The 27136-nt window shown below is 43.0% G+C and overlaps 1 protein-coding gene across 2 annotated transcripts in view; it reads left to right on the forward strand.

The window, feature by feature from the left end:
* The first annotated feature begins 4346 nt into the window (after positions 1-4346).
* LOC115142648 (phosphofurin acidic cluster sorting protein 2-like) overlaps positions 4347-27136 on the forward strand; it is an 84982-nt gene continuing 62192 nt past the window's right edge. For both annotated transcript variants that reach the window (XM_029682261.2, XM_029682262.2), the window contains exon 1: positions 4347-4724. In XM_029682261.2, the coding sequence (XP_029538121.2) occupies positions 4492-4724 (233 nt within the window). In that variant the 5' untranslated portion in view covers positions 4347-4491. The remainder of the gene's footprint in view (positions 4725-27136) is intronic.

A 27136-nucleotide genomic window follows, 5' to 3' on the forward strand; every position in this document is an offset into this window, starting at 1 on the left:
AAATACGAAGTGATTTCATCCGTCTGTGACCAAGAGAAAGGGGTCCTCATCCCTCATCTATTAAATTCTTTCATTTCTTTTCATATTGAGAGCTCTAAATCTGGTTTAGAATATCTTACATTTGCCGTCTCCCAAGCTGAGGTGGGTTCAATTTGCTTGAACGTTTTCTACGTGGCGGAACGGTTTGTATTGAACGACACATTTCCCTATTGAGGATTGAGGATTTCAATAGTAGTCAACTGGATGAGGATAGCTATGAGTTGGGAGCAATCATCCAATGAAGAAGAAGAAAACGGAATAATTTAAAATTGGTAGTGCCTCATTGGCACTACCCATTCTGTCACAGACACTATAATGGCACAGCTACAAAGATGAGTGCTCTATCTATCTCTCTGTCCTGTTGTTCACATGCGTATCTGCCCTCACATTGGCTAGAATAGTCCCACCTAATCTCGCCTCCTCCCGCCTGCATTCCATCTTTGAGACCATGTATTTCCATTGTTAGAGCGGTCAATTGACTATCTTGTTAATAAAATAGACTATCTTTGGTACAGCACCGTTTCCATTCAATTGAACGTTCGAGAGAGTAAAAACGCAGTGAACGCAGCCCTGGGCTCACTCACTCAGAGGAAGAGATAATCAATGTTTTGTCTGGATAGGCCAGAAAATGTAATGCCACCTAAAGGGTGATGGCAGTTTTGTCTCTCATTCAATTAGTGATGGAGAACGGTCTGAGCTGGTGCACCTGTCTACCCAGTATATTTGGTTTAGAAATATGATTTAATTTGAGAACTGCACTAACACTTCAAGTAAAGCCAACAGGTTTAATGCTTTATTAATTGACAGCAAAATGTGTGAGCCCTTGTAATTGTAATGTCTTATCACAAGGCTTATAATATGTCTCTCTGTGTAGCACATGTTCAACTGACTCAATATGTCTGTTATTTCAGTCAGAATCGTTATAAGAGGATAATAAGACATTCTGAGGGGTCATATACATGCCTATGACAAGTCTTACAGTGCATTATAACTACACTAGCATGCTTTACTGTAAATGTCAGATACGAGCAGAGGAGAAGATATGCATGTAAGTTCCTATACAAGCTATAATCAATGACGAGACAGCCTATAGGGAGGAGGTCAGAGACCTGGCCGTGTGGTGCAAGGACAACAACCTTGCCCTCAACGTGGTCAAGACAAAGGAGATGATTGTGGACTACAGGAAAAGGAGGACCGAGCACGCCCCCATTCTCATCGACGGGGCTGTAGTGGAGCAGGTTGAGAGTTTCAAGTCCCTTGATGTCCACATCAAGCACACCAAGACAGTCGTGAAGAGGGCACGACAAAACCTATTCCCCCTCAGGAGATTTGGCATGGGTCCTCAGATCCTCAAAAGGTTCTACAGCTGCACCATCAAGAGCTTGCTGGTTGCATCACTGTCTGATATAGTACCTGCACGGCATCCGAACGCAAAGCACTACAAAGGGTAGTGGGTACGGCCCAGTACATCACTGGGGCCAAGCTTCTTGCCATCCAGGACCTCTATAACGGCGGTGTCAGAAGAAGACCCTAAAAATTGTCAAAGACTCCAGCCACCCTAGACATAGAATGTTCTCTCTGCTACCGCACAGCAAGCGGTACTGGAGCACCAAGTCTAGGTCCAAGAGGCTTCTAAACAGCTTCTACCCCCAAGTCATAAGACTCCTGAACAGCTAATCAAATGGTTACCCAGACCCCTCTTTTACGCTGCTGCTACTTTCTGTTTATTATCTATGCATAGTCACTTTAATAACTCTACCTACATGTACATATTATTTCAATTATCTTGACTAACCGGTGCCCCCGCACATTGACACTGTACCGGTACTCCCTGTATATAGCGTCGCCATTGTTATATTACTGCTGCTCTTTAATTATTTGTTACTTCTATTTCTTATTTTCTTAGGTATTTTTCTTAAAACTTCATTGTTGGTTAATGGCTTGTATGTAAGCATTTCACTGTTGTATTCAGCGCATGTGACAAATCCAATTCAATTTTATTTGAATTGATAATCACATGTAAAAACATTAGTAGGAGCAGTCGATGTATCTTTGATTGCCACTGGAGGGCACTACATCACACTAAACAAGGTGTGGGTGCTCCTTATGGGTAAATTGGGACCAAGTCAATCCCTGCTGTTCATTAGTCATCAGCACCAATACTGACAGAAATTACAGTTGGGGATCAGAACTGGGTCAAATAGGCCTACATGTAAAGTAATTTAGTTTTCCCAGTACAATGGATCCAATGGAAAAGTCCCAAAAGTGCAAATACCAATCTAAATGAAGCACACACACACACAATAAACTATGTAATAAACTATGTAATAAACAGATTACAAGCAGACCTTCAAATGAAGTGTAACAGAAGCATATTCTTTCCAACTGTTAATGGAATGTGCAAGTGACACAGCAGATTTTTTTATATATCTAAAAAAATAACATTTTTAGAGGAGTAGGATTTTATATTAAGGAATACATAATTTTTTGCAGCTATTTTTATTGTGAATGAATGATCCCTGACTGAGAGACTGGGACCGAGAGACTGAAAAACAGCTTCTATCTCAAGGCCATCAGACTGATAAACAGCCATCACTAGCACATCAGCAGCGGCTGCCTATAGAAGTAGATTAGGAATCACTGGCAACTTTTAGAAATGGATCACTATCCACTTGAACAATCTTCCGTATCTAGCATAACTCATCTCATATGTATAAACTGCACCACACTATTCTACGGTAACTTAGTCACTTTTAAATTGTGTTTACATATTGCATCACCCATTTCATATGTATATACTGTATTGTATTCTATACCACACCACTGACTGTTAAACAGCCATCTCCAGCACATCAGATGCTGCTGCCGATAGACATAGATTAGGAATTACTGGCCACAAGGAAATTAAACACTAGCCACTTTATTAATGTCTCCATATCTTGCATTACTCATCTCATATGTGTAAACTGTACTCTATACTATTATACGGTATCAAGTGTCATTTTAATTGTTTGTAAATATTGCATCACCCATCTCATATGTGTATACTGTACTTTATACTCTGCCACTGTATCTCAGTCCAATGCCGCTCTGACATACACTACTGTTCAAAGGTTTGGGGCCACTTAGAAATGTCCTTGTTTTTGAAAGTGAAGCTGCCAGTTGAGGACTTGTGGCGTCTGTTTCTCAAACTAGACACTCTAATGTACTTGTCCTCTTGCTCAGTTGTGCACCGGGGCCTCCCACTTCTCTTTCTATTCTGGTTAGAGACAGTTTAAGCTGTTCTGTGAAGGGAGTAATACACAGCGTTGTACGAGATCTTCAGTTTGTTTGCAATTTCTCGCATGGAATAACCTTCATTTCTCAGAACAAGAATAGATTAACAAGTTTCAGAAGAAAGTTATTTGTTTCTGGCCATTTCCAGCCTGTAATCAAACCCACAAATGCTGACGCTCCAGATACTCAACTAGTCTAAAGAAGGCCAGTTATATTGCTTCTTTAATAAGCACAGCAGTTTTCAGCTGTGCTAACATAATTACAAAAGGGTTTTCTAATGTTCAATTAGCCTTTTAAAATGATAAACTTGGATTAGCTAATACAACGTGCCATTGAAACACAGGAGTGATGGTTGCTGATAATGGGCCTCTGTACGCCTATGTAGATATTCCATTTAAAAAATAATCAGTTTTCAGCTACAATAGTCATTTACAACATTAACAGTGTTTACACTATATTTCTGATCAATTTTGTGTTACCTTAATTGACAAAAAAACGTGCTTTTCTTTCAAAAACAAGGACATTTCGAAGTGACTTCAAACTTTTGAACGGTAGTGTATATGTATATTCTTAATCCCTTCCTTACTTAGATGTGTGTGTTTTTGGGATATATGTTGTGAAACTGTTAGATATTACTTGTTAGATATTACTGCATTGTCTGGAGCTAGAAGCACAAGCATTTCGCTACATCTGCTAAACACGTGTATGTGACCAACAACATTTGATTGGATTTGATATATTGTATCATTAGCCTATATAATATATAACGTTTCTTACTATGGTCATAAAATGTCCAATCAATAATTATGCATAGACTAATAATTGTCTACTAGCTACAATCACATTGAGGTTAATTCAATTGAAATAATATTTTGATAATCCAACAATATTCAGCTCTGATTTTTTATTTACAATCAACCAATGATCCGCGCCTTTGAAAAATAAAATGCTCTGCGGGCGCCCCTAGCGTCCAATAGTAGAACCTTGCCTCGTTTTTGTGTGTGCGTGCTGAACAACGCCCCGCCCAGATTTGTAATTCCAATGCCTCAGTTTCAGCACTCTCGATTTGCTAGCCTTGAGCTGCCTGCTACATTGACAACTTTCTGTGATATTGCTGAGAGTGGCTACGCGACCAAGCATCACAGCCTATAGCCTGCTGCTACCCGGGGAGAGGCGATGATGGCGGCGGCCGTAGAGAGAGGAGGAGTGCGGGCCGCTTTCCTGAATCCAGGCAGCGGCGGCGGGATCGGTGGACCATCCCCGGCACCTATTGCTACTGCTCCTGGAGCCGCGGTTGGAGCAGGAGGCATGGGTTCGAATTCGGGTGGGTCAGATGGTCCCATACCCGTGCCTATGAACCTTTTTGCAACGTGGGAAATAGACCGTTCTTCTCCCAGTTGTGTTCCAAGGTAGGCTAAGCTACTTACATTGCCCAGCACACATGTAATCCTTTTTCTTTGTGAGTGGGCGTCTGTAGTAGTGTTTCCAAATCGGAGTGGTTGTTACATTGTTGTTACAGGATAGCTAGGCTACATTTTTAGGACTGTTCCATGGCAACAACCTCACACATCCATAACTGAATGACATTTGGTTGAGTTTGTTGTTGGTGTAGGTCACTCGGACTAGACATTTAATTGCTCGAGATTTATCAAATCAAAGTCTGTTCTCGTAGCCTGCTTTGTTTGTTTATTTTAAGAATATACGACAACAAAGAACAACATGACGATAAGGCTATCTTATTCCCACAGAAGGTTAGGCTATACGCAGACTGAACAAACGTTTTCTGGACAAAATAATATGAAATTGCATAGTCTAAATTGCTAGCTTGTTAATAATAATAGGCTACTTTAGTCTTATAATAGCCTACTTGTATTACTGTTTTGCTCTCCATAGAAAGCGTTTTCCTTGCATAGTTCCCTCTTGACTTTCAACGGGACACTTTTCCGTTATTTGATGCAGATAACCGTTATTCTAGGCTACATGGAGTTATTTTCACCGAGTTAAACCGTTTGATATGAATTCCACCCACCCATAGCCTACATTCCAGAGCTGCATGGCAAAACAGACTTGATATGGAGCTAGAAAATCTGTTTGCCAGTCAATGAAACTGCCTCGCGAATCAACAGGGAACTGTCAAAATAAAGGAAACACTTGAGTAAGTGAGGAATACAAAGTATATTGAAAGCATGTGCTTCCACACAGGTGTGGTCCCTGAGTTAATTAAGTAAATAACATCCCATCATGCTTAGGGTCATGTATAAAAATACCTATTGCCCATTATTATCATGGCTTGAAGAAGAGATATCAGTGACTTTGAAATAGGTGTCTCAAAGGAGCATAGGCTGTGTGTGTGTCTGTCACCATTTCTCAACCCAATTGCGAACTGTGTAAAAATGGCATAATTCAGATATGACGTCATTGTTTTTGCACTATCAACTGAGTTGGTTCAATGTGCCAATAAATCAGCACACTATACTTTTTAGTTTTTTCAAATTGCCGGCATCTTGAAGCTTAAAGTGGATCATGTAGGCTGTACTTTGCTAATGACCATACCACAAAAAAAAGAGTGACAGAGAGCAATGTACAATATTGGGAACTTAGATAAACAAGGAATTTGTGGTAAGTACATGGGGGCCGTCATCTTTATGCACCTCCATTATTGAACACTGCCTGAGACAGCATTTTCCTCCACCACCAACAAAACACCAAATGATGGAATTTCACGTGGAAGAATGGTGTTGCAGAAACTATGACACATTGAACCTGTTCTGGCAGCTCATGGTGGCCCAATACCCTATTAAAGACCCAGTGCAGTCAAAAACATGATTTTTCTCTTTTTTATATATATTTCCACACTGAGGTTGGAATAATATTGTGAACATGATTATAATACCCTTTTTAGTGTAAGGGTTGTTTGAAAAGACTGCCTGACATTTAAGCCTGTTTTGGTGGGATGGAGTTTTGGCTTTCCCTGTGATGTATTCATTACACCGATTCTGTTGCAAAACGTTTCTTAAACCTAAGAAAATGGAACGAAACTGGGAAGGACCTGCCAGAATTTGGCCAATGGAAGTTCCAGTTTACTATTTGGACTAATGATTACACCCCTGGTGACATTGCCATGCAGCAAATTAGTTAATAGGCCTATTAAACAGAGAGTTCCAAATCTCTCTGCCATTAACAGCTAATTTTCAGTTTTCCCCTCTCCACTCAGACCGCTCCCAGACAGTCCTAGCAAAATTCTTGATTGAGAAATTGCTCTTTGCTAAGATGCTATCTTTGTTTCCTTTTGACAATTTGTAATTGAAAACAATCACAGTAAGGTACATTGTTACCCAGAAAGGATTTGATATTGAGATACAAATGATTGCATTGGACCTTTAAGGCACGTTATGTTGGTGTTTCCTTTATTTTGGCAGTTACCTGTATACAGTATGTCAGTCAGCCTAATCTATTTGCTCTAATAACCCAGAAATCACAGGCTCAATGATGACAGTTGACTTGGCTAATGATTACCCCCAATGGCTCTCTTCTTGTATGTATAGGCTACTTAGCATTGTTTTTCGGCCCAACCCACTTACATTACGTTTAGGCCTATTCACTCAACATTTGACAGCAATTTATTTGCACTGTCACAATGGTGTCATAAACATGTCATAGCATGTTCTTATTTCACCGAATGTCAAGTAACATTGTACAGAACACACATACAGTAGGTCTAGCCACTGTCATAACTCTCTATATGCTTCATTGCCACATTTTGTGATTGAAACTGAAAATTATTTATGCTCTGCAGGCTAATTGGAGACAATTTCAATATCCATAATCCTAACTTTTGAACAAATTGTGCCTGTGTTTTTGCTCTTAGCTAAATGTATATTGTATGAGGTAACAGGCTCGCCAGGTTTTACCTGTTGATTAATGGCACGCCCTCTGTCATTACAGCAGTGACTTTTAGAAATACTTCATGCTTCATACATAAATACATTCTCATAGATTTGATGTCCTTTTCCTCAATGTTCTTTATCATCTTTTTCAATCTATCCCCTTTAACTTGCAATCTTGAAATGTAAGCCCCATGTAACACAAATTCTTCACGTATAATATATATATATTTTTTAAGTCTACTTTGGCAGAGCAGAGTTGAAAGCGATTAAAAAAATGCATATCATCTTATCATATTAGCTTTGTCTTGTTCTCGTACTCGCCTAACACATGTACACATACATTTTCAGTGGCTATGCCAGAAAGTGCCCTGCAGACGGTGAAAAGGAAAGGAAGTAATTGTGTTCACCGAGATGGGTTTTTTACTCTAGTGTCCTATATCCACACTGCCATTTTCTCTTTCTCAGAATTCGTTCTATAGCCCATTACAGGCTTGTGGGTACATATTCCGTGCAGTCGCTACCCACTCCACAGTAATACACAGTAGCATACCCCTAAACCACGGTGCATGAAATGAAGAACATCTAGCAAAGATATTCAGCTGGAGGAAAATGACTTTATTATCTTTTTTTAAACAGAGCGCGAAAATGCATGGATTTTAATAACGCCTTTTATTGAAATTCTAATATAGGCTATTGTCCTTTAAGATCCAATTTTATGCATCTTTGATTGAACTTTGATTTTCCTCCAAATATGTTTTTTAGAGATACATTTTTCAATTTACAGTTGATGTCAGAATAATAGTAGAGAGAATGATTTATTTCAGCTTTTATTTCTTTCATCACATTCCCAGTGGGTCAGAAGATTACATACACTCAATTAGTATTTGGTAACATTGCCTTTAAATTGTTTAACTTGGGTCAAACATTTCGGGTAGCTTTCCATAAGCTTCCCACAATAAGGTGGGTGGATTTTGGCCCATTCCTTCTGACAGAGCTGGTGTAACGGAGTCAGGTTTGTAGGATCCTTGCTCACACAAGCTTGTTCAGTTCTGCCCACACATTTTCAATCGGATTGAGGTCAGGGCTTTGTGATGGCCACTCCAAAACCTTGACTTTGTTGTCCTTAAGCCATTTTGCCACAACTTTGGAAGTATGCTTGGTGTCATTGTCCATTTGGAAGACCCATTTGTGACCAAGCTTGAACTGATGTCTTGAGATGTTGCTTCAATATATCCACATAATTTTCCTGTCTCACGATGTCATCTATTTTGTGAAGTGCCCAGTCCCTCCTGCAGCAAAGCACCCCCACAACATGATGCTGCCACCACCATACTTCACGGCTGGGATGGTGTTCTTTGGCTTGCAAGCATTCCCCTTTTTCCTCCAAACATAACGATGGTCATTATGGCCAAAGAGTTCCATTTTTGTTTCATCAGACCAGAGGACATTTCTCCAAAAAGTACGATCTTTGTCCCCATGTGCTGTTGCAAACCGTAGTTTACACGAATACAACAGGTGTAAACCTGACAGTGAAATGCTTACTTACAGGCTCTAACCAATAGTGTGTGTGTGACTCCTTTTCCTGTAGTCCACAATCATCTCCTTAGTCTTGGTTATGTTGAGGGATAGGTTGTTATTCTGGCACCACCCGGCCAGGTCTCTGACCTCCTCCCTATAGGCTGTCTCGTCGTTGTCGGTGATCAGGCCTACCACTGTTGTGTCGTCTGCAAACTGTGATGGTGTTGGAGTCGTGCCTGGACATACAGTCGTGGGTGAAAAGGGAGTACAGGAGGGGACTGAGCACGCACCCCTGGGGAGCTCCAGTGTTGAGGATCAGCGTGGCAGATGTGTTGCTACCAACCCTCACCACCTGGGGGCGGCCCGTCAGGAAGTCCAGGATCCAGTTGCAGTGGGAGGTGTTTAGTCCCAGGTTTCTTAGCTTAGTGATGAGCTTTGAGGGTACTATGGTGTTGAACGCTGAGCTGTAGTCAATGTATAGCATTCTCACATAGGTTTTCCTTTTGTCCAGGTGGGAAAGGGCAGTGTAGAGTGCAATAGAGATTGCATCATTTGTTTGGGCGGTATGCAAATTGGAGTGGGTCTAGGATAATGGTGTTGATGTGAGCCATTACCAGCCTTTGAAAACACTTCATGGCTACGGACGTGAGTGCTACAGGTAGACATTTCGGCAGGTTGCCTTTGTGTTCTTGGACACAGGGACTATGGTGGTCTGCTTGAAGCATGTTGGTATTGCAGACTCAATCAGGGACATGTTGAAAATGTCAGTGAAGACACCAGCCAGTTGGTCAGCACATGCCCGGAGCACACGTCCTGGTAATCCATCTGGCCCCAGGTATGTTGACCTGTTTAAAGGTCTTACTCACGTCGGCTACGGAGAGAGTGATCACACAGTCATCCGGAACAGCTGATGCTCTCATGCATGCCTCAGTGTTGCTTGCCTCGAAGCGAGCATAGAAGTGGTTTAGTTTGTCTGGTAGGCTCGTGTCACTGGGCAGCTCGTGGCTGTGGTTCCCTTTGTAGTCTGTAATAGTTTGCAAGCCCTGCCACATCCGACGAGCGTCGGAGCCGGTGTAGTATGATTCAATCTTAGCCCTGTATTGACACTTTGCCTGTTTGATGGTTCGTCGCAGGGCATAGCGGGATTTCTTGTAAGCACCTTGAAAGCGGCAGCTCTACCCTTTAGCTCAGTGCGAATGTTGCCTGTAAACCATGGCTTCTGGTTGGGGTATGTACGTACAGTCACTGTGGGGACGACGTCCTCAATGCACTTATTGATAAAGCCGGTGACTGATGTGGTGTATTCCTCAATGTCATCGGAAGAATCCCGGAACATGTTCCAGTCTGTAATAGCAAAACAGTCCAGTAGTTTAGCATCTGCTTCATCTGACCATTATTTTTATAGACCGAGTCACTGGTGCTTCCTGCTTTAATTTTAGCCTGTAAGCAGGAATCAGGAGGATAGAGTTGTGGTCGGATTTACCAAATGTAGGGCGAAGGAGAGCTTTGTACGCGTCTCTGTGTGTGGAGTACAGGTGATCTAGAATTTTTTTCCCTCTAGTTGCACATTTAACATGTTGATAGAGATTTGGTATAACTGATTTAAGTTTCCCTGCATTACAGTCTCCGGCCCCTAGGAGCGCTGCCTCTGGGTGAGTGGTTTCCTGTTTGCTTAGTTCCTTATACAGCTGACTGAGTGCGGTCTTAAGTGCCAGCATCTGTTTGTGGTGGTAAATAAACAGCCACGAAAAGTATAGCCGAGGACTCTCTAGGCAAGTAGTGTGGCCTGCAATTTATGACAATAGACTCTATACTCTTTGTCATTCAGGTGAGCAAAATCTAGAGACTTCCTTTCGCGCACCAGCTGTTGTTTACAAATATGTTTGGAGAATATCGTGTGAGTCCTGCTTGTTGTAGATGTTGAAAAAATCTTTGTCTAATCCGAGGTGAGTGATCGCTGTCCTGATATCCAGAAGCTCTTTTCTGCCGTAAAGATATGGTTGCAGAAACATTATGTACAAAATTATTTCCAACTATCGCGAAAACCCCCCACATAATAGCACAATAGACCGTAAAACGGCGGCCATCTCCCCCAGCGCCATCTGTGCTCGATTTTATACACCTGTCAACAATGGTTGTGGCTGAAATAGCAAACGGAAAGGTGCACACGGCATAGAAGGAGCGAAGGAGACAACCCAAAAGACGGAAACCTCAAGGAAATAAAAAGTATAAAACCCTTTATTCTCGCGATACAGGCATTTGAAGCATTGCGCAAAAACATACATTTGAATGAATTGAATGAATTCAATATATCACCCAGCCCTAATACATACACACACACACACACACAAACATTGTCATTTAAAAAAAACGATGTCTCTGATATACCGCTCACACACACACCCCAACCCCAACCACGGTTTCTCCTCAGAAGGGAGAGATAAATGACGGAGAACCCATCCAGGAATAGATGGACCCACAGTAATTAAATGTGTGTGCTGAAATCAAGTTAGCCAGCCACTATTATTCATGTGGTTTCATTGGTGTTTAATTGGTGCAGGACCCATTATTTCTTATGGAGTGGGCTAGCTGCGTTTAAGATGGATGGGGTTGACTTAACTGAATGTGCTGTACGATAGGAAGTGATCTATTTAATACTGGAAGTGACAAAAATACTATATAGGCTAATGTATAGTACGATAACCAGCGATTCTCAAATGCGTCCTATATGGAAAATGGAATGGGTTTCTCAACTAATACTCACAAAAAGGGGTTGAACTTTGTAGCCATCGCCCTTTAGCTTTAATATTTTTCCCTTCAATTTTAATGCTTAAAACATCAACCTACAGAATCCACTTAGTTCAGTAATGAAGCATGGCACTTTTGTAACCAAAGAAAAATCTACTCTATTACTTGATCTGGCGCTGAGCGCAAATCCCTGATTAAAGATCCTGATTCCTTATCCCCTGTCAGTGGATTTGATGTCTTTATTCAGCTGGTGCTGATCTCTCCCTCTACATTCACATTTTTGTCATTTAGCAGACACTCCTATTCAGAGCGACTTAAAGTTAGTACATTCATCTTCAGATAGCTAGGTGGGACAACCACATATCCTAGTCATAGTAAGAACATTATTCCTCAATAAGGTAGCTATCAGTAAAGTGCTAGAAGAAAAAAAAGTATTTCTCTGTCTCGCTCTGATTCCTCTTCAATATTTAAAACTACTATGGTAGGCAGACCTCGTGCGGAATTAATTGCAATTTGAAAGGGAGTGCTTACGGACCCCGGCTGTGCTCGTTTTTTATACCGTGCTCTCTCTGAAGGCCAACTACTGGCTTTAAGGCACATAACCAAACCCCACGGGTTTGAGTAAATTGTGAGTTTCTGATGTCATTGCCTCAGGCCCCTTTAATGTGTGGAATGGAACATGGTCAGAGCATTCACCCTCCTGACGCTAACCTAGTTAGCATTCGATACACATACGTTGTTGAATGCCAATGCCTTTGTCATTGTGTTGTTATTTGTGGCCTGTTTTTGTGGTGAATATTTCCAAATCTGGTCCTTGGTCATCAAAAATGCCAACATATTATGCACATTATGCTCTTTTTTTGTTATGCTGTCTGAGCTATAGTGGACAATCGCTTGTGTATTTTTTTCAAATCAGCTTTTGGGGCGTGTGTGTACGTGCATGTGTATCCAAGTGTAAGATGCCCAGCTTCATATTGTTATTGGAGGAATTACCAAAAAGGCCTCACCCCAAATCAGAAGCACATGCTCTCTTTTCCAAAAACTAGCACAGAACTTTGGCAATCACCTACAGGATCTTTGTTGTGCTTTAGAATGTGTGTGTGTGTGTGTGTGTGTGTGTGTGTGTGTGTGTGTGTGTGTGTGTGTGTGTGTGTGTGTGTGTGTGTGTGTGTGTGTGTGTGTGTGTGTCAGGAAAATAGTCTGGTCTAGTGGGGATAAGCTGAGGTTTACAACCCCTGCTGTAGCATGTGTTTCTTTCTGCAGCTGTTTCGACGCCAGAGTGCTAGACAGCTCAGCTAACATTTGGGTGCAATGTGAAACCAGGGCGTGAGCTCCGCTCAAAGCCACTACAGCAGAGCAATAGAGCACCAGCCGTTCAACGCTATAAAGTTGGACTTACTAGTAGTAAAACTGTTGTTCCTCAGTTCACAGTCGGCGTTCCAATTCATCCCAAAGGTGTTTGATGGGGTTGAGGTCAGTCAAGTTCTTCCACACCGATCTTGACAAACCATTTCTGCATGGACCTCATTTTGTGCACAGGGGCATTGTCATGCTGAAACAGGAAAGGGCCTTCCCCAAACTGTTGCCACAAAGTTGTAATTGTAAAGAATGTCATTGTATACTGTGGCATTAAGATTTCCCTTTACTGGAACTAAGGGGCCTAACCCGAACCATAAAAAACAGCCCCAGACCATTATTCCTCCTCTGCCAAACCTTACAGATGACACTATGCATTGGGACAGGTAGCGTTCTCTTGACATCCATTGGCAGCGAGCTTGACACCACTCCAGCCAATGCTTGGTATTGTGCATGGTGATCTTAGGCTTGTGTGCAGCTGCTTGGCCATGGAACCCCATTTCATGAAGCTCTCGACATACAGTTATTGTGCTGACATTGCATCTAGAGGCAGTTTTGAACTCGGTAGTCAGTGTTGCAACCGAGGACAGACTATTTTTACTCGCTACACGCTTCAGCAATTACCTGTCCCGTTCTGTTAGCTTATAGTGGGGCAAAAAAATATTTAGTCAGCCACCAATTTTGCAAGTTCTCCCACTTAAAAAAATGAGAGAGGCCTGTAATTTTCATCATTGGTACACTTCAACTATGACAGACAAAATGAGAAAAAAAATCCAGAAAATCACATTGTAGGATTTTTAATGAATTTATTTGCAAATTATGGTGGAAAATAAGCATTTGGTCACCTACAAACAAGCAAGATTTCTGGCTGTCACAGACCTGTAACTTCTTCTTTAAGAGGCTCCTCTGTCCTCCACTCGTTACCTGTATTAATGGCACCTGTTTGAACTTGTCATCAGTATAAAAGACACCTGTCCACAACCTCAAACAGTCACACTCCAAACTCCACTATGGCCAAGACCAAAGAGCTGTCAAAGGACACCAGAAACAAAATTGTAGACCTGCACCAGGCTGGGAAGACTGAATCTGCAATAGCTTGGTTTGAAGAAATCAACCGTGGGAGCAATTATTAGGAAATGGAAGACATACAAGACCACTGATAATCTCCCTCGATCTGGGGCTCCACGCAAGATCTCATCCCGTGGGGTCAAAATGATCACAAGAACGGTGAGCAAAAATCCCAGAACCACACAGGGGGACCTAGTGAATGACCTGCAGAGAGCTGGGACCAAAGTAACAAAGTCTACCCTCAGTAACACACTACGCCGCCAGGGACTCAAATCCTGCAGTGCCAGACGTGTCCCCATGCTTAAATCAAATCAAAATCAAATGTATTTATATAGCCCTTCGTACATCAGCTGATATCTCAAAGTGCCGTACAGAAACCCAGCCTAAAACCCCAAACAGCAAGCAATGCAGGTGTAGAAGCACGGTGGCTAGGAAAAACTCCCTAGAAAGGCCTAAACCTAGGAATAAACCTAGAGAGCAACCAGGCTATGTGGGGTGGCCAGTCCTCTTCTGGTAGGTAGTCCTGGGGCATGGTCCTAGGGCTCAGGTCCTCCGAGAGAGAGAAAGAAAGAGAATTAGAGAGAGCATATGTGGGGTGGCCAGTCCTCTTCTGGCTGTGCCGGTGGAGATTATAACAGAACATGGCCAAGATGTTAAAATGTTCATAAATGACCAGCATGGTCCAGAACAGTTGAAACTGGGCAGCAGCACGACCAGGTGGACTGGGGACAACAAGGAGTCATCATGTCAGGTAGTCCTGGGGCATGGTCCTAGGGCTCAGGTCCTCCGAGAAAGAAAGAGAGAATTAGAGAGAGCATATGTGGGGTGGCCAGTCCTCTTCTGGCTGTGCCAGGTGGAGATTATAACAGAACATGGCCAAGATGTTCAAATGTTCATAAATGACCAGCATGGTCGAATAATAATAAGGCAGAACAGTTGAAACTGGAGCAGCAGCACGGCCAGGTGGACTGGGGACAGCAAGGAGTCATCATGTCAGGTAGTCCTGGGGCATGGTCCTAGGGCTCAGGTCCTCCGAGAGAGAGAAAGAAAGAGAGAAGGAGAGAATTAGAGAACGCACACTTAGATTCACACAGGACACCGAATAGGACAGGAGAAGTACTCCAGATATAACAAACTGACCCTAGCCCTCCGACACATAAACTACTGCAGCATAAATACTGGAAGCTGAGACAGGTGGGGTCAGGACACAGTGGCCCCATCCGAGGACACCCCCGGACAGGGCAGGAAGGATATAACCACACCCACTTTGCCAAAGCACAGCCCCCACACCACTAGAGGGATATCTTCAACCGCCAACTTACCATCCTGAGATGCCAGTACATGTCCAGGCCCGTCTGAAGTTTGCTAGAGAGCATTTGGATGATCCAGAAGAAGATTGGGGGAATGTCATATGGTCAGATGAAACCAAAATATAACTTTTTGGTAAAAACTCCACTCGTCGTGTTTGGAAGACAAAGAATGCTGAGTTTACATCCAAAGAACACCATACAGTGCCTTGTGAAAGTATTTATCATCATTAGTCATTTAGGTCAACATTGGATCATTCAGAGATCCTTGCTGAACTTCTGGAGAGAGTTTGCTGCACTGAAAGTAAAGGGGCTGAATAATTTTTCAGTTTTTGATTTGTTACAAAAGTTTGAAATATCCAATAAATGTCGTTCCACTTCATGATTGTGTCCCACTTGTTGTTGATTCTTCACAAAAAAATACAGTTTTATATCTTTATGTTTGAATCCTGAAATGTGGCAAAAGTTTGCAAAGTTCAAGGGGGCCGAATACTTTCGCAAGGCACTGTACCTACTGTGAAGCATGGGGGTGGAAACATCATGCTTTGGGGCAATTTTTTTTCTGCAAAGGGACCAGGACGACTGATCCGTGTAAGAGATTCACAAATATATAATCCCTAATGAAATATGTGTATGAATAGCAAACAAAAGCCACAGCATGTTAAAGTCAACATACAATACACATTGGGCTCCTGAGTGACACAATGTTCTATCATCCGGCTGTGATTGGGAGTCCCATAGGGCAGCGCACAATTGATCCAGCGTCGGCCGGGGTAGGCCGTCATTGAAAATAAGAATTTGTTCTTAACTGACTTGCCTAGTTAAATAAAGGTTACACACCACACTGACCAAAACGTTATTTTCTAGCCATTTACGTATGTCCCCATCATACATGTCATGCAGTGAAGTTTCAGCTCTGTCTGTCCGTGGCCTCTCTTCCTCTGTGCGCCCTGTCACTGTGTCTGTTTCTATCTTGTCCAGCTGTGTATGTAACATTTCATGTAAACCCCGGTTTTCATCTCCATCGAAGTAGCGGTCCTTGTACCTGGCATCGAGCATGGTGGAGACACAGTAAAGAGGCTCAGAGAGAATACCGCCGATTCGCTTATTCACAGCCTCGAGTACTTTTGTACGTTTTAACCCCACGGTCTGTGTCAGCGGTATTGTTGCGCAGGCGTTTCAATGCCATGACAGAGGGTATCACGTCTGCTGCAGACACAGTTGAGCTTATTTCTCGAGTCAGTTGTTCCAATGGCGCTAGGAGTGTGTTCATGTTTCCAAGTTTCAAACATGTTCTCAAATGCCATTGAAATGGCAGCAGCGGTATGAGAACCAGCACATTCTTGAACATGCAATACAGCTTTCTTCGATATGAAATCCTCATCGACCCATTGTGCTGTCAGACTCAGCATGCTCATGGGACTGACATCGCTGGTCCAAATGTCAGTTGTGACGTCCATAGCAAGTAGCATAATAAATTCCATTATCTTGGCATCAATGGGTTTCGCCTTTGAGTTGTCTCGCTGAAATTTTCTTACTCTTTCAAATGACTGCTACACTTGAACTTGTTTGGTTGTTGGAAGTTTGGGCTTTTGTTCTGTGTAGTGCTGTATTTTTCGTGGCGTCAATACGCCATCTACTTACGTTATATACGTATGCACGTCAGCTTTAACATCGGTTTTGCACATCAACGTTAAAATAGATGATGCCGATGTTGGCCTTTTTAGCTAATTTTGGCCGATTCCAATATGCTCACCGATATATTGTGCATCCCTAGTAACCACCCTGATTAAACTAATCATTCAAAGACTTTGATTAGTTGAATCAGCTGTATTGATTGATGGGAACAAAATCCTCCTCCCACATCAGCTGTGTGGATATGAATGGCCACCCCCTGCTTCATGATGCACCTATGAACACATACAGGGAATCACTTGAGATAGGCCTATGTCCGGTTTTGAACTCCACAGAGTAATAATCCATGTACAAGCCACCCCCATCTCCATTCAGGATGAAACATCCTGTCATCCATGTTTTTATTGAATCACTGGGGAGGGCAGGGTGAGAGGTCCATCGGGGGTTGCAGGGGGGTGAGCCTGACTTATGGAATGCTCTGTCTCACTGCGCTGATGGCAGGAAGCAGGATAAGCATTGGGAAATAGTGCATTCCAGTATCCCGGGCTTACTTACTCTTGAGTTCCGACCAGCCAGCCATTAGTGGCATTAGTGACGCTGTGTTTGTGTGTGCGCGTGCGTGCCAACCAACACAACTACACAGATTTCCCCAGCTGTCCAAACATTGTCAGGCTAGAAGTGCTGAGTGATCAATATTATAATCTGTTAACTAAAAACTGGCCTCTGATCAGTTTTGATGCCTATATGAAGGGACAGAAACAGACACATTGATACGAATGCTTGGCTCTGGTTTTAGGCCGGGGCTGTCAGACTCATGTCATTGTCATTGTGCTACCTTGTCCAGGACCTGTTGTTTTGGACTCTCTCTCTACTGCACCTGCTGTCTCTAACTCTGAATGATTGGCTATGAAAAGCCAACTTACATTTACTCCTGAGGTGCTGACCTGTTGCACCCTCGACAACCACTGTGATTTTTATTATCTGACCCTGCTGGTCATCTATGAACGTTTGAACATCCTGGCCATGTTCTGTTATAATCTCCACCCGGCACAGCCAGAAGAGGACTGGCCACCCCTCAGAGCCTGGTTCCTCTCTAGGTTTCTTCCTAGGTTCTGGCCTTTCTAGGGAGTTTTTCCTAGCCACCGTGCTTCTACATCTGCATTGCTTGCTGTTTGGGGTTTTAGGCTGGGTTTCTGTACAGCACTTTGTGACATCAGCTGATGAAGAAGGGCTTTATAAATACATTTGATTGATTTGATTGATTCTGAAGCAGCAGTGTGGAATTGATGTGCTTAGTCTGTGGTCCGGTGGCTAAGGCCACAGATACAAACCCTCTCATTTGTTATCATTCCATCCGAGCCGTTAGAGCCAGGGCCATATTCTTTGAGGCAGAACGTTAAAAAAAAGAAGATTTGCAACGGACAATACAAATTACCGCTGCTTATAGGAGTCTGGGTAGTTCCATCCTGTTTCAGTATGTTTTCTTCCCTTTGGTGCCTAATGAAAACTGCACTGTTTAATGTTTTGCTGGGTTACCTATGTCTTCAGCTCGGAGTCCGGTCTTCATTGCGTGTTTAGAGCACAAAGCACAAAGGCAGGTAGGAAACCACAGACTTGGGAGTGGGAAGAGCCACCATCTATCTATCTCGCCACGAAACCAGCCATCAAGCCTGGCAGTCGGTTACTTGAAGATGTTCATTCAAGCATTTCCTGTGCTACAGCAGACTTGTAGGAATTTATATAAAACCTGAATTCAACTCCTGCTATCTTCCTCCCACAGCCAAACACTATAACTAATGTTATCACTGCAGATGTTGTGCTTGAAATTTGTTTTAGTCCAACCCTATTCAAATACACCAAAGACTGCTACACTAAAGTTTGACCTAGCTTGTGTCACTTCCTGTTTGACTCACTTCCTGCCCTCGGGGTGGCACGGGCATGAGTTAGTAGTGAATGGGCCTGAAAGAGAGTGGCTGTGGCGTTAACTCTCTCTCAGCCACAAAACACACACACACACACAGTGATGACTCTGCTCTTGTTGTTTCATTCACATTTAGCTGGACTTGTCTCAGCAGTGCAGAACACAATGTTTCACTGCCGCAGGACATTTTATTTTACCTTTATTTAACTAGGCAAGTCAGTTAAGAACAAATTCTTATTTTCAATGACGGCCTAGAATAGTGGGTTAACTGCCGTGTTCAGGGGCAGAACGACATATTTTTTCCTTGTTAGCTCTGGGATTTGATCTTGCAACCTTTCAGTTACTAGTCCAATGCTCTAACCTCTAGGCTACCTGCCACCCCATTCACCCATTGTTGTCTTAGCTCTCCCGATCAACACCTGTGATTGCTTTATGCCTCTCTCTAATGTCAGTATGCCTTGTCTACTGCTGTTTCGGTTAGTTCTTATTGTTTTATTTCACTGTAGAGCCCCCAGTCCCGCTCAACATGCCTTAGATAGCTCGTTTGTCCCACTCCCCACACATGCAGAGATCTCACCTGGCTTAACTGGTGCCTCCAGAGATGCAACCTCTCTCATCCTCACTCAATGCCTAGGTTTACCTCCACTGTACTCACATCCTACCATACCCTTGTCTGTACGTTATGCCCTGAATCTATTCTACCATGCCCAGAAATCTGCTCATCTTATTCTCTGTTCCCAACGCACTACACGACCAGTTCTTATAGCCTTTAGCCGTACCCTTATCCTACTCCTCCTCTGTTCCTCTAGTCATGTAGAGCTTAACCCAGGCCTTGTAGCCCCCAGTACTACACATATTCCCCAGACGCTCTCATTTGTTGACTTATGTAACCATAAAAGCCTTGGTTTCATGCATGTTTACATCAGAAGCCGCCTCCCTAAATTTGTTTAATTCACTACTTTAGCACACTCCGCCAACCCTGATGTCCTAGCCGTGTCTGAATCCTGGCTTAGGAAGGCCACCAGAAATGCTGAAATTTCCATCCCCAACTACAACATTTTCCATCAAGATAGAACTGCCAAAGGGGGCGGAGTTGCAATCTACTGCAGAGAAGCCTGCAGAGTTCTGTCATACTATCCAGCACAAAAACATCATATGGCATACTGCATTAGCATCGAATAGCCCCCCAATATTAAACTTTTCAGGGAAGTCAAAAACCAATATACAAAGTCAGTTAGGAAAGCAAAGGCTAGCTTTTTCCAAAATATATTTGCATCCTGTAGCACTAATTCCAAAACATTTTGGGACACTGTGAAGTCCATGGAGAATAAGAGCACATCCTCCCAGCTACCCACTGCACTCAAGCTAGGAAACATTGTCACCACCTATAAATGTACGATAATCGAGAATTTCATTAAGCATTTTTATACAGCTGGCCATGCTTTTCACCTGGCTACCCCTACCTCCAACGACAGCAACTTGCCCAATCCCCCCCACTTCTCCTTCACCCAAATGCAGATAGCTGATGTTCCGAAAGAGCTGCAAAATCTGGACCCCCTACAAATCAGCTGGGCAAGACAATCTGGAACCTCTCTTTCTAAAATTACCCGCTGCAATTGTTGCAACCCCTATTACTAGCCTGTTCGACCTCTCTTTCGTATCGTCTGAGATCCCTAAAGATTGGAAAGCTGCGGTCATCCCCCTCTTCAAAGGGGGAGACACTCTAGACCCAAACTGTTACAGACCTATATCCATCCTGCCCTTCCTTTCTAAAGTCTTCGAAAGCAAGTTAACAAACAGATCACTGACCATTTCGAATCCCACCGTACCTTATACACTATGCAATCTGGTTTCCGAGCTGGTCATGGGTGCACCTCAGCCACGCTCAAGGTCCTAAACGATATTACCACCATCGATAAAAGACAGTACTGCGCAGCCGTCTTCATCAACCTGGCCAAGGCTTTCGACTCTGTCAATCACCGCATTCTTATCGGCAGACTCAATAGCCTTGATTTCTCAAATGACTGCCTCCCCTGGTTCACCAACTACTTCTCAGATAGAGTTCAGTGTGTCAAATTGGAGGGCCTGTTGTCCGGACCTCTGCTATCCTACCGATCCTAACTTTGGCGATGTCATTTACAAAATAGCCTCCAACACTCTACTCAGCAAATTGGATGTAGTCTATCACAGTGCCATCCATTTTGTCACCAAAGCCCCATATACTACCCACCACTGTGACTTGTATGCTCTCGTTGGCTGGCCCTCGCTACATACAGTGCCTTGCGAAAGTATTTGGCCCCCTTGAACTTTGTGACCTTTTGCCACATTTCAGGCTTCAAACATAAAGATATAAAAGTGTATTTTTTTGTGAAGAATCAACAACAAGTGGGACACAATCATGAAGTGGAACGACGTTTATTGGATATTTCAAACTTTTTTAACAAATCAAAAACTGAAAAATTGGGCGTGCAAAATTATTCAGCCCCTTTACTTTCAGTGCAGCAAACTCTCTCCAGAAGTTCAGTGAGGATCTCTGAATGATCCAATGTTGACCTAAATGACTAATGATGATAAATACAATCCACCTGTGTGTAATCAAGTCTCCGTATAAATGCACCTGCACTGTGATAGCCTCAGAGGTCCGTTAAAAGCGCAGAGAGCATCATGAAGAACAAGGAACACACCAGGCAGGTCCGAGATACTGTTGTGAAGAAGTTTAAAGCCGGATTTGGATACAAAAAGATTTCCCAAGCTTTAAACATCTCAAGGAGCACTGTGCAATCGATAATATTGAAATGGAAGGAGTATCAGACCACTGCAAATCTACCAAGACCTGGCCGTCCCTCTAAACTTTCAGCTCATACAAGGAGAAGACTGATCAGAGATGCAGCCAAGAGGCCCATGATCACTCTGGATGAACTGCAGAGATCTACAGCTGAGGTGGGAGACTCTGTCCATAGGACAACAATCAGTCGTATATTGCACAAATCTGGCCTTTATGGAAGAGTGGCAAGAAGAAAGCCATTTCTTAAAGATATCCATAAAAAGTGTCGTTTAAAGTTTGCCACAAGCCACCTGGGAGACACACCAAACATGTGGAAGAAGGTGCTCTGGTCAGATGAAACCAAAATTGAACTTTTTGGCAACAATGCAAAACGTTATGTTTGGCGTAAAAGCAACACAGCTCATCACCCTGAACACACCATCCCCACTGTCAAACATGGTGGTGGCAGCATCATGGTTTGGGCCTGCTTTTCTTCAGCAGGGACAGGGAAGATGGTTAAAATTGATGGGAACATGGATGGAGCCAAATACAGGACCATTCTGGAAGAAAACCTGATGGAGTCTGCAAAAGACCTGAGACTGGGACGGAGATTTGTCTTCCAACAAGACAATGATCCAAAACATAAAGCAAAATCTACAATGGAATAGTTCAAAAATAAACATATCCAGGTGTTAGAATGGCCAAGTCAAAGTCCAGACCTGAATCCAATCGAGAATCTGTGGAAAGAACTGAAAACTGCTGTTCACAAATGCTCTCCATCCAACCTCACTGAGCTCGAGCTGTTTTGCAAGGAGGAATGGGAAAAAATGTCAGTCTCTCGATGTGCAAAACTGATAGAGACATACCCCAAGCGACTTACAGCTGTAATCGCAGCAAAAGGTGGCGCTACAAAGTATTAACTTAAGGGGGCTGAATAATTTTGCACGCCCAATTTTTCAGTTTTTGATTTGTTAAAAAAGTTTGAAATATCCAATAAATGTCGTTCCAATTCATGATTGTGTCCCACTTGTTGTTGATTCTTCACAAAAAAATACACTTTTATATCTTTATGTTTGAAGCCTGAAATGTGGCAAAAGGTCACAAAGTTCAAGGGGGCCAAATACTTTCGCAAGGCACTGTATTTGTCGCCAAATCCACTGGCTCCAGGTCATCTATAAGTCTTTGCTTGGTAAAGCCCCGCCTTATCTCAGCTCACTGGTCACCATAGCAACACTGACCCGTGCATGCGCTCCAGCAGGTATATTTCACTGGTCATCCCCAAAGTCAACTCCTACTTTGGCCGCCTTTCCTTCCAGTTCTCTGCTGCCAATGACTGGAACGAATTGCAAAAATCACTGAAGCTGGAGACTCATATCTCCCTCACTAACTTTAAACATCAGCTGTCAGAGCAGCTTACCGATCACTGCACCTGTACACAGCCCATCTGTAAATAGCACACCTAAGTACCTCATCCCCATATTGTTCTTTTTTTGTTGCTCTTTTGCACCCCAATATTTCTACTTGCACATCATCATCTGCACATCTATCACTCCAGTGTTAATGCTAAATTGTAATTTTTTCACCACTATGGCCTATGTATTGCCTTACCTCCCTAATCGTACTACATTTGCACACTATGTATATAGATTTTTCTATTGTGTTATTGACTGTGCGTTTGTTTTTCCCATGTGTAACTCTGTGTTGTTGTTTCTGTCGCACTGCTTTGCTTTATCTTGGCCAGGTCGCAGTTGTCAATGACAACTTGTTCTCAACTGGCCTACCTGGTTAAATAAAGGTGAAATAAAAAATTATAATATCCCTCCCAGCTATTGTTCTGTATGTCTCAATAAGGAAGATAGTGCTCCCATCTTCTCTTGGCGCTCGGCGCAGGCATTTCCTGTTGATTGCTCGGTTCCAACATAAATAGGCAGGCTGCTCAGTCCCACACTGTTAGTCAAAGCAAGTAGCCATCCCATTCACAACAGAACTTGGCTTAAATTAACATTTGGTTAGAAACATTTGTTTGCACTTTATCTTGCAATACACTATTACATGTATTTTCAAATTATATGATAGCAATTGTTATCCAGGCAGTGATATTACCCTTTAAGTACAATTTTACCATAATATGACCTTTAAGTGCCATTTCATAGTTACAGTTACAAAGTTTATAACCGGCTTGTGTACTTGCATTTAGTGCCAGAGATGACCCGTTTTCACTATGTTGACTCATTTATAAGTAATAAGCAATTGCATCATATTACTGCAATAGTAATGTGTAGTAAAGTGCAACCAAACCTGTCATTCAACTTAACCCAAACAATAAAGTATCATGACACTATGCAAGACCCAAGTGCAGAAACAGGAGTTTGCAATTTAAGATGTTTAATAAATCCAAAGGGAATAGGCAAGAGAATGGTCGTGGACAGGCAAAAGGTCATAACCAGATCAGAGTCCAGGAAGTACAGAGTGGCAGGCAGGCTCGGGGTTAGGGCAGGCAGAATGGTCAGGCAGGCTCGGGGTTAGGGCAGGCAGAATGGTCAGGCAGGCTCGGGGTTAGGGCAGGCAGAATGGTCAGGCAGGCTCGGGGTTAGGGCAGGCAGAATGGTCAGGCAGGCTCGGGGTTAGGGCAGGCAGAATGGTCAGGCAGGCTCGGGGTTAGGGCAGGCAGAATGGTCAGGCAGGCTCGGGGTTAGGGCAGGCAGAATGGTCAGGCAGGCTCGGGGTTAGGGCAGGCAGAATGGTCAGGCAGGCTCGGGGTTAGGGCAGGCAGAATCTTCAGGCAGGTGGCTACAGAGTCCAGAACAGGCCAGGTTCAAAGCCGGGAGGACTAGAAAAAGGAGAAAAGGCAAAGCAGGAAAACGGGAAAAAACGCTGGTAGGCATGGACATACAAGACGAACTGGCACAGAGAGACAGGAAACACAGGGATAAATACACTGGGGAAAACAAGTGACACCTGGATGGGGTGGAGACAATAACGAGGACAGGTGAAACAGATCAGGGTGTGACATAAAGGTGATGAAGCTGCTCTTAATGTGTCCGAGCTAGCATGTTTGGACTTGCTTTGGAAGGAATTGAGTAGTACATTTGCTCGTAAAGCCTGAAGAGTCATGGCCACCCCCTGTAAATGTCACAAGCTGAGGATTGTTGATATTGTGCCATGTCTGTGTGGCACGACCACAGGATTACACAACCCACAAGGCTGTGGGCATAATATAGGGCACGGGCATAATATAGAGGCACGAGAGAGAGAGAGAGAGAGAGAGAGAGAGAGAGAGAGAGAGAGAGAGAGAGAGAGAGAGAGAGAGAGAGAGAGAGAGAGAGAGAGAGAGAGAGAGAGAGAGAGAGAGAGAGAGAGAGAGAGAGAGAGAGAGAGAGAGAGAGAGAGAGAGAGAGAGAGAGAGAGAGAGAGAGAGAAGTAGTTTGTAATCAAAAATGGATATGGTGCACACTCCTATTTATTTTTTTGCTGTGTCATCGGAGGTAATCAGACTATAGCCAATAGTCTTAGACGGCTTCCAACTTTGAAATATTTAAATGTGACCACATGAAATCACAGCAAGTGGGAGGGGATCGATCGTAAAGGTTTGGGAAACACTGAGGTAATTGTCACTCACGGGTGGGTTGATTTGATTTTGATTTAATTAAATAATAATAAAAAAACACTTGTACAGCCACAACATAATATAAAGGCATGACAATAACACAACCTTTAGCCGCAGATTTCACCGACATCCAAAAGTAGAATCCGACCAATTCAACGTCCAATCCTCTTCCTGACGGGAGGCGGGGAGATTAGGAGCCGTATGTTTTTGTGTCCCTGTTTTGGTGCTGAAATGGGACGAGCTAGACCAATCATAGTTAATCTTCTTAAAGTCTTGAACAACTCGTCAGGAAGCAACCTGCTTCTCTCTCTAATGTGTCAAGGTCCTTACAGAGAGATTAGCAACTTCACAGACAATGTATTGGGTCATGATCAAAGGCAGAAAGAATAGAAAGAAATTATATAATATTTTGGGAGCTACGATGTCCTCTTGACATTTGTCCCCTATTTTTCAGTAGAGTTGTGTGATGATATGTGTGCTTCATTCTGTCAAATGATTGCCTATACAAGTGTCTGTGTGTGTGTTTTACTCCATATTCTGACCATACGTAAGCTTAATACAGTCAGTGGCAGTTAGTGCCATTTATGATGAGGGAGGACCATTTTTTTTTTTCATGAGCATGGCCTTATTTCTATTATAGCATGTTGGATTACTGTCATTCATATTCCATTCACCCAGTTCAATGTAATATCGTAGTTTAGTCTACTACATGATACACACATGTTCCCTATACCCATGATGAGGTTGCTACAACCTAGCCTAGCCTTACAACGTAAGTGCACACAGGTCGAGGGAAACATTTGAGATGACAGACTGTGACATATTCAATACCGCCTTGCACACTCTTGCCTGCATCTAGCTTATCTAGGATGTAATCATTAGTTTTATTGGACAAATTCAGGTATTTTTATACCAGTTTCGTTTACTAACGTTTAAGAAGTTTTTTCAACGGAATCAGCGGAATTAATACACCCCTGATCATAGCAGCCATGTTGTATCCATTCTAGCTTCTATGCACCCTCCTCCTCTCACCTTTTTCCTTTGTTTATGGACTTCTGTCTGTATGTGACCAGGCGAAAAAACCTTTCCAACTCACCACATTTTTTTATTTATTCTCTTATCCTTTGTTTGGGTGGACAACATGTCAGTTCAAGCTGCAAGAGCTCTGATAGGTTGGAGGATGTCCTCCGGAAGTTGTCATAATTACTGTGTAAGTCTATGGAAGGGGGTAAGAACCATGAGCCTCCTAGGTTTGTATTGAAGTCAATATACCAAGAGGAGGACGGAAGCTCCGGCTACACCATGGTGCTACCCTACAGTGCTGTTGAGGCTACTGTAGACCTTCATTGCAAAACAGTGTGTTTTAATCAATTATCTGGTGACATAGTTTTATCCAAAAAGGATACCTTTTTCTATGTTTTACCATTTTTATTTTTATGAAATTAGCTGAGGAGAGTGGTCCTCCCCTTCCTCCTCTGAGGAGCCTCCACTGAATATGATATATTCTAACTCTGTTTTACTTCTCCTTGAGACTCCCTTGGGGTGCAGAGAAGATTCAGCAAACACAATCCGAGCTGCTTTTTCAGCCAATCACAACCCTCCTCCCCACATCCTTCCAGTATTATCAGCCAATCAGAAACCTCCTCCCCATGTCCTTCCATTATTGTCAGCCTATCACATCCTCTCCACTGCCTTCCAGTATCATCAGCCAATCACAAACCTCCTCACGTCCTTCCATTATTTATAGCACCCCCCTCTAGTAATATGACATATGGGCACAATGTATGAATGGGCCATAAAGACTCCCTTTGTGTGTGTGTGTGCGCATGCACGTGCATTTGTGTTCTATTTTATAAAGCTTGCATGGATATGTCTGTGTGTACGTGGGTGACAGATCACTTCAATCAGCCCCTTGTGTTCTGACTGCTCTGAATGCCCTTTCTCTTTTCTATACATCTGTGCTGCGACTCGGGGGGAAATACAGTAGTAAGGAGCAATTCTGCCACTGTC

The sequence above is a fragment of the Oncorhynchus nerka genome, linkage group LG15 (assembly GCF_034236695.1).
Source record: "Oncorhynchus nerka isolate Pitt River linkage group LG15, Oner_Uvic_2.0, whole genome shotgun sequence".
Taxonomy (NCBI): Eukaryota; Metazoa; Chordata; class Actinopteri; order Salmoniformes; family Salmonidae; genus Oncorhynchus; species Oncorhynchus nerka.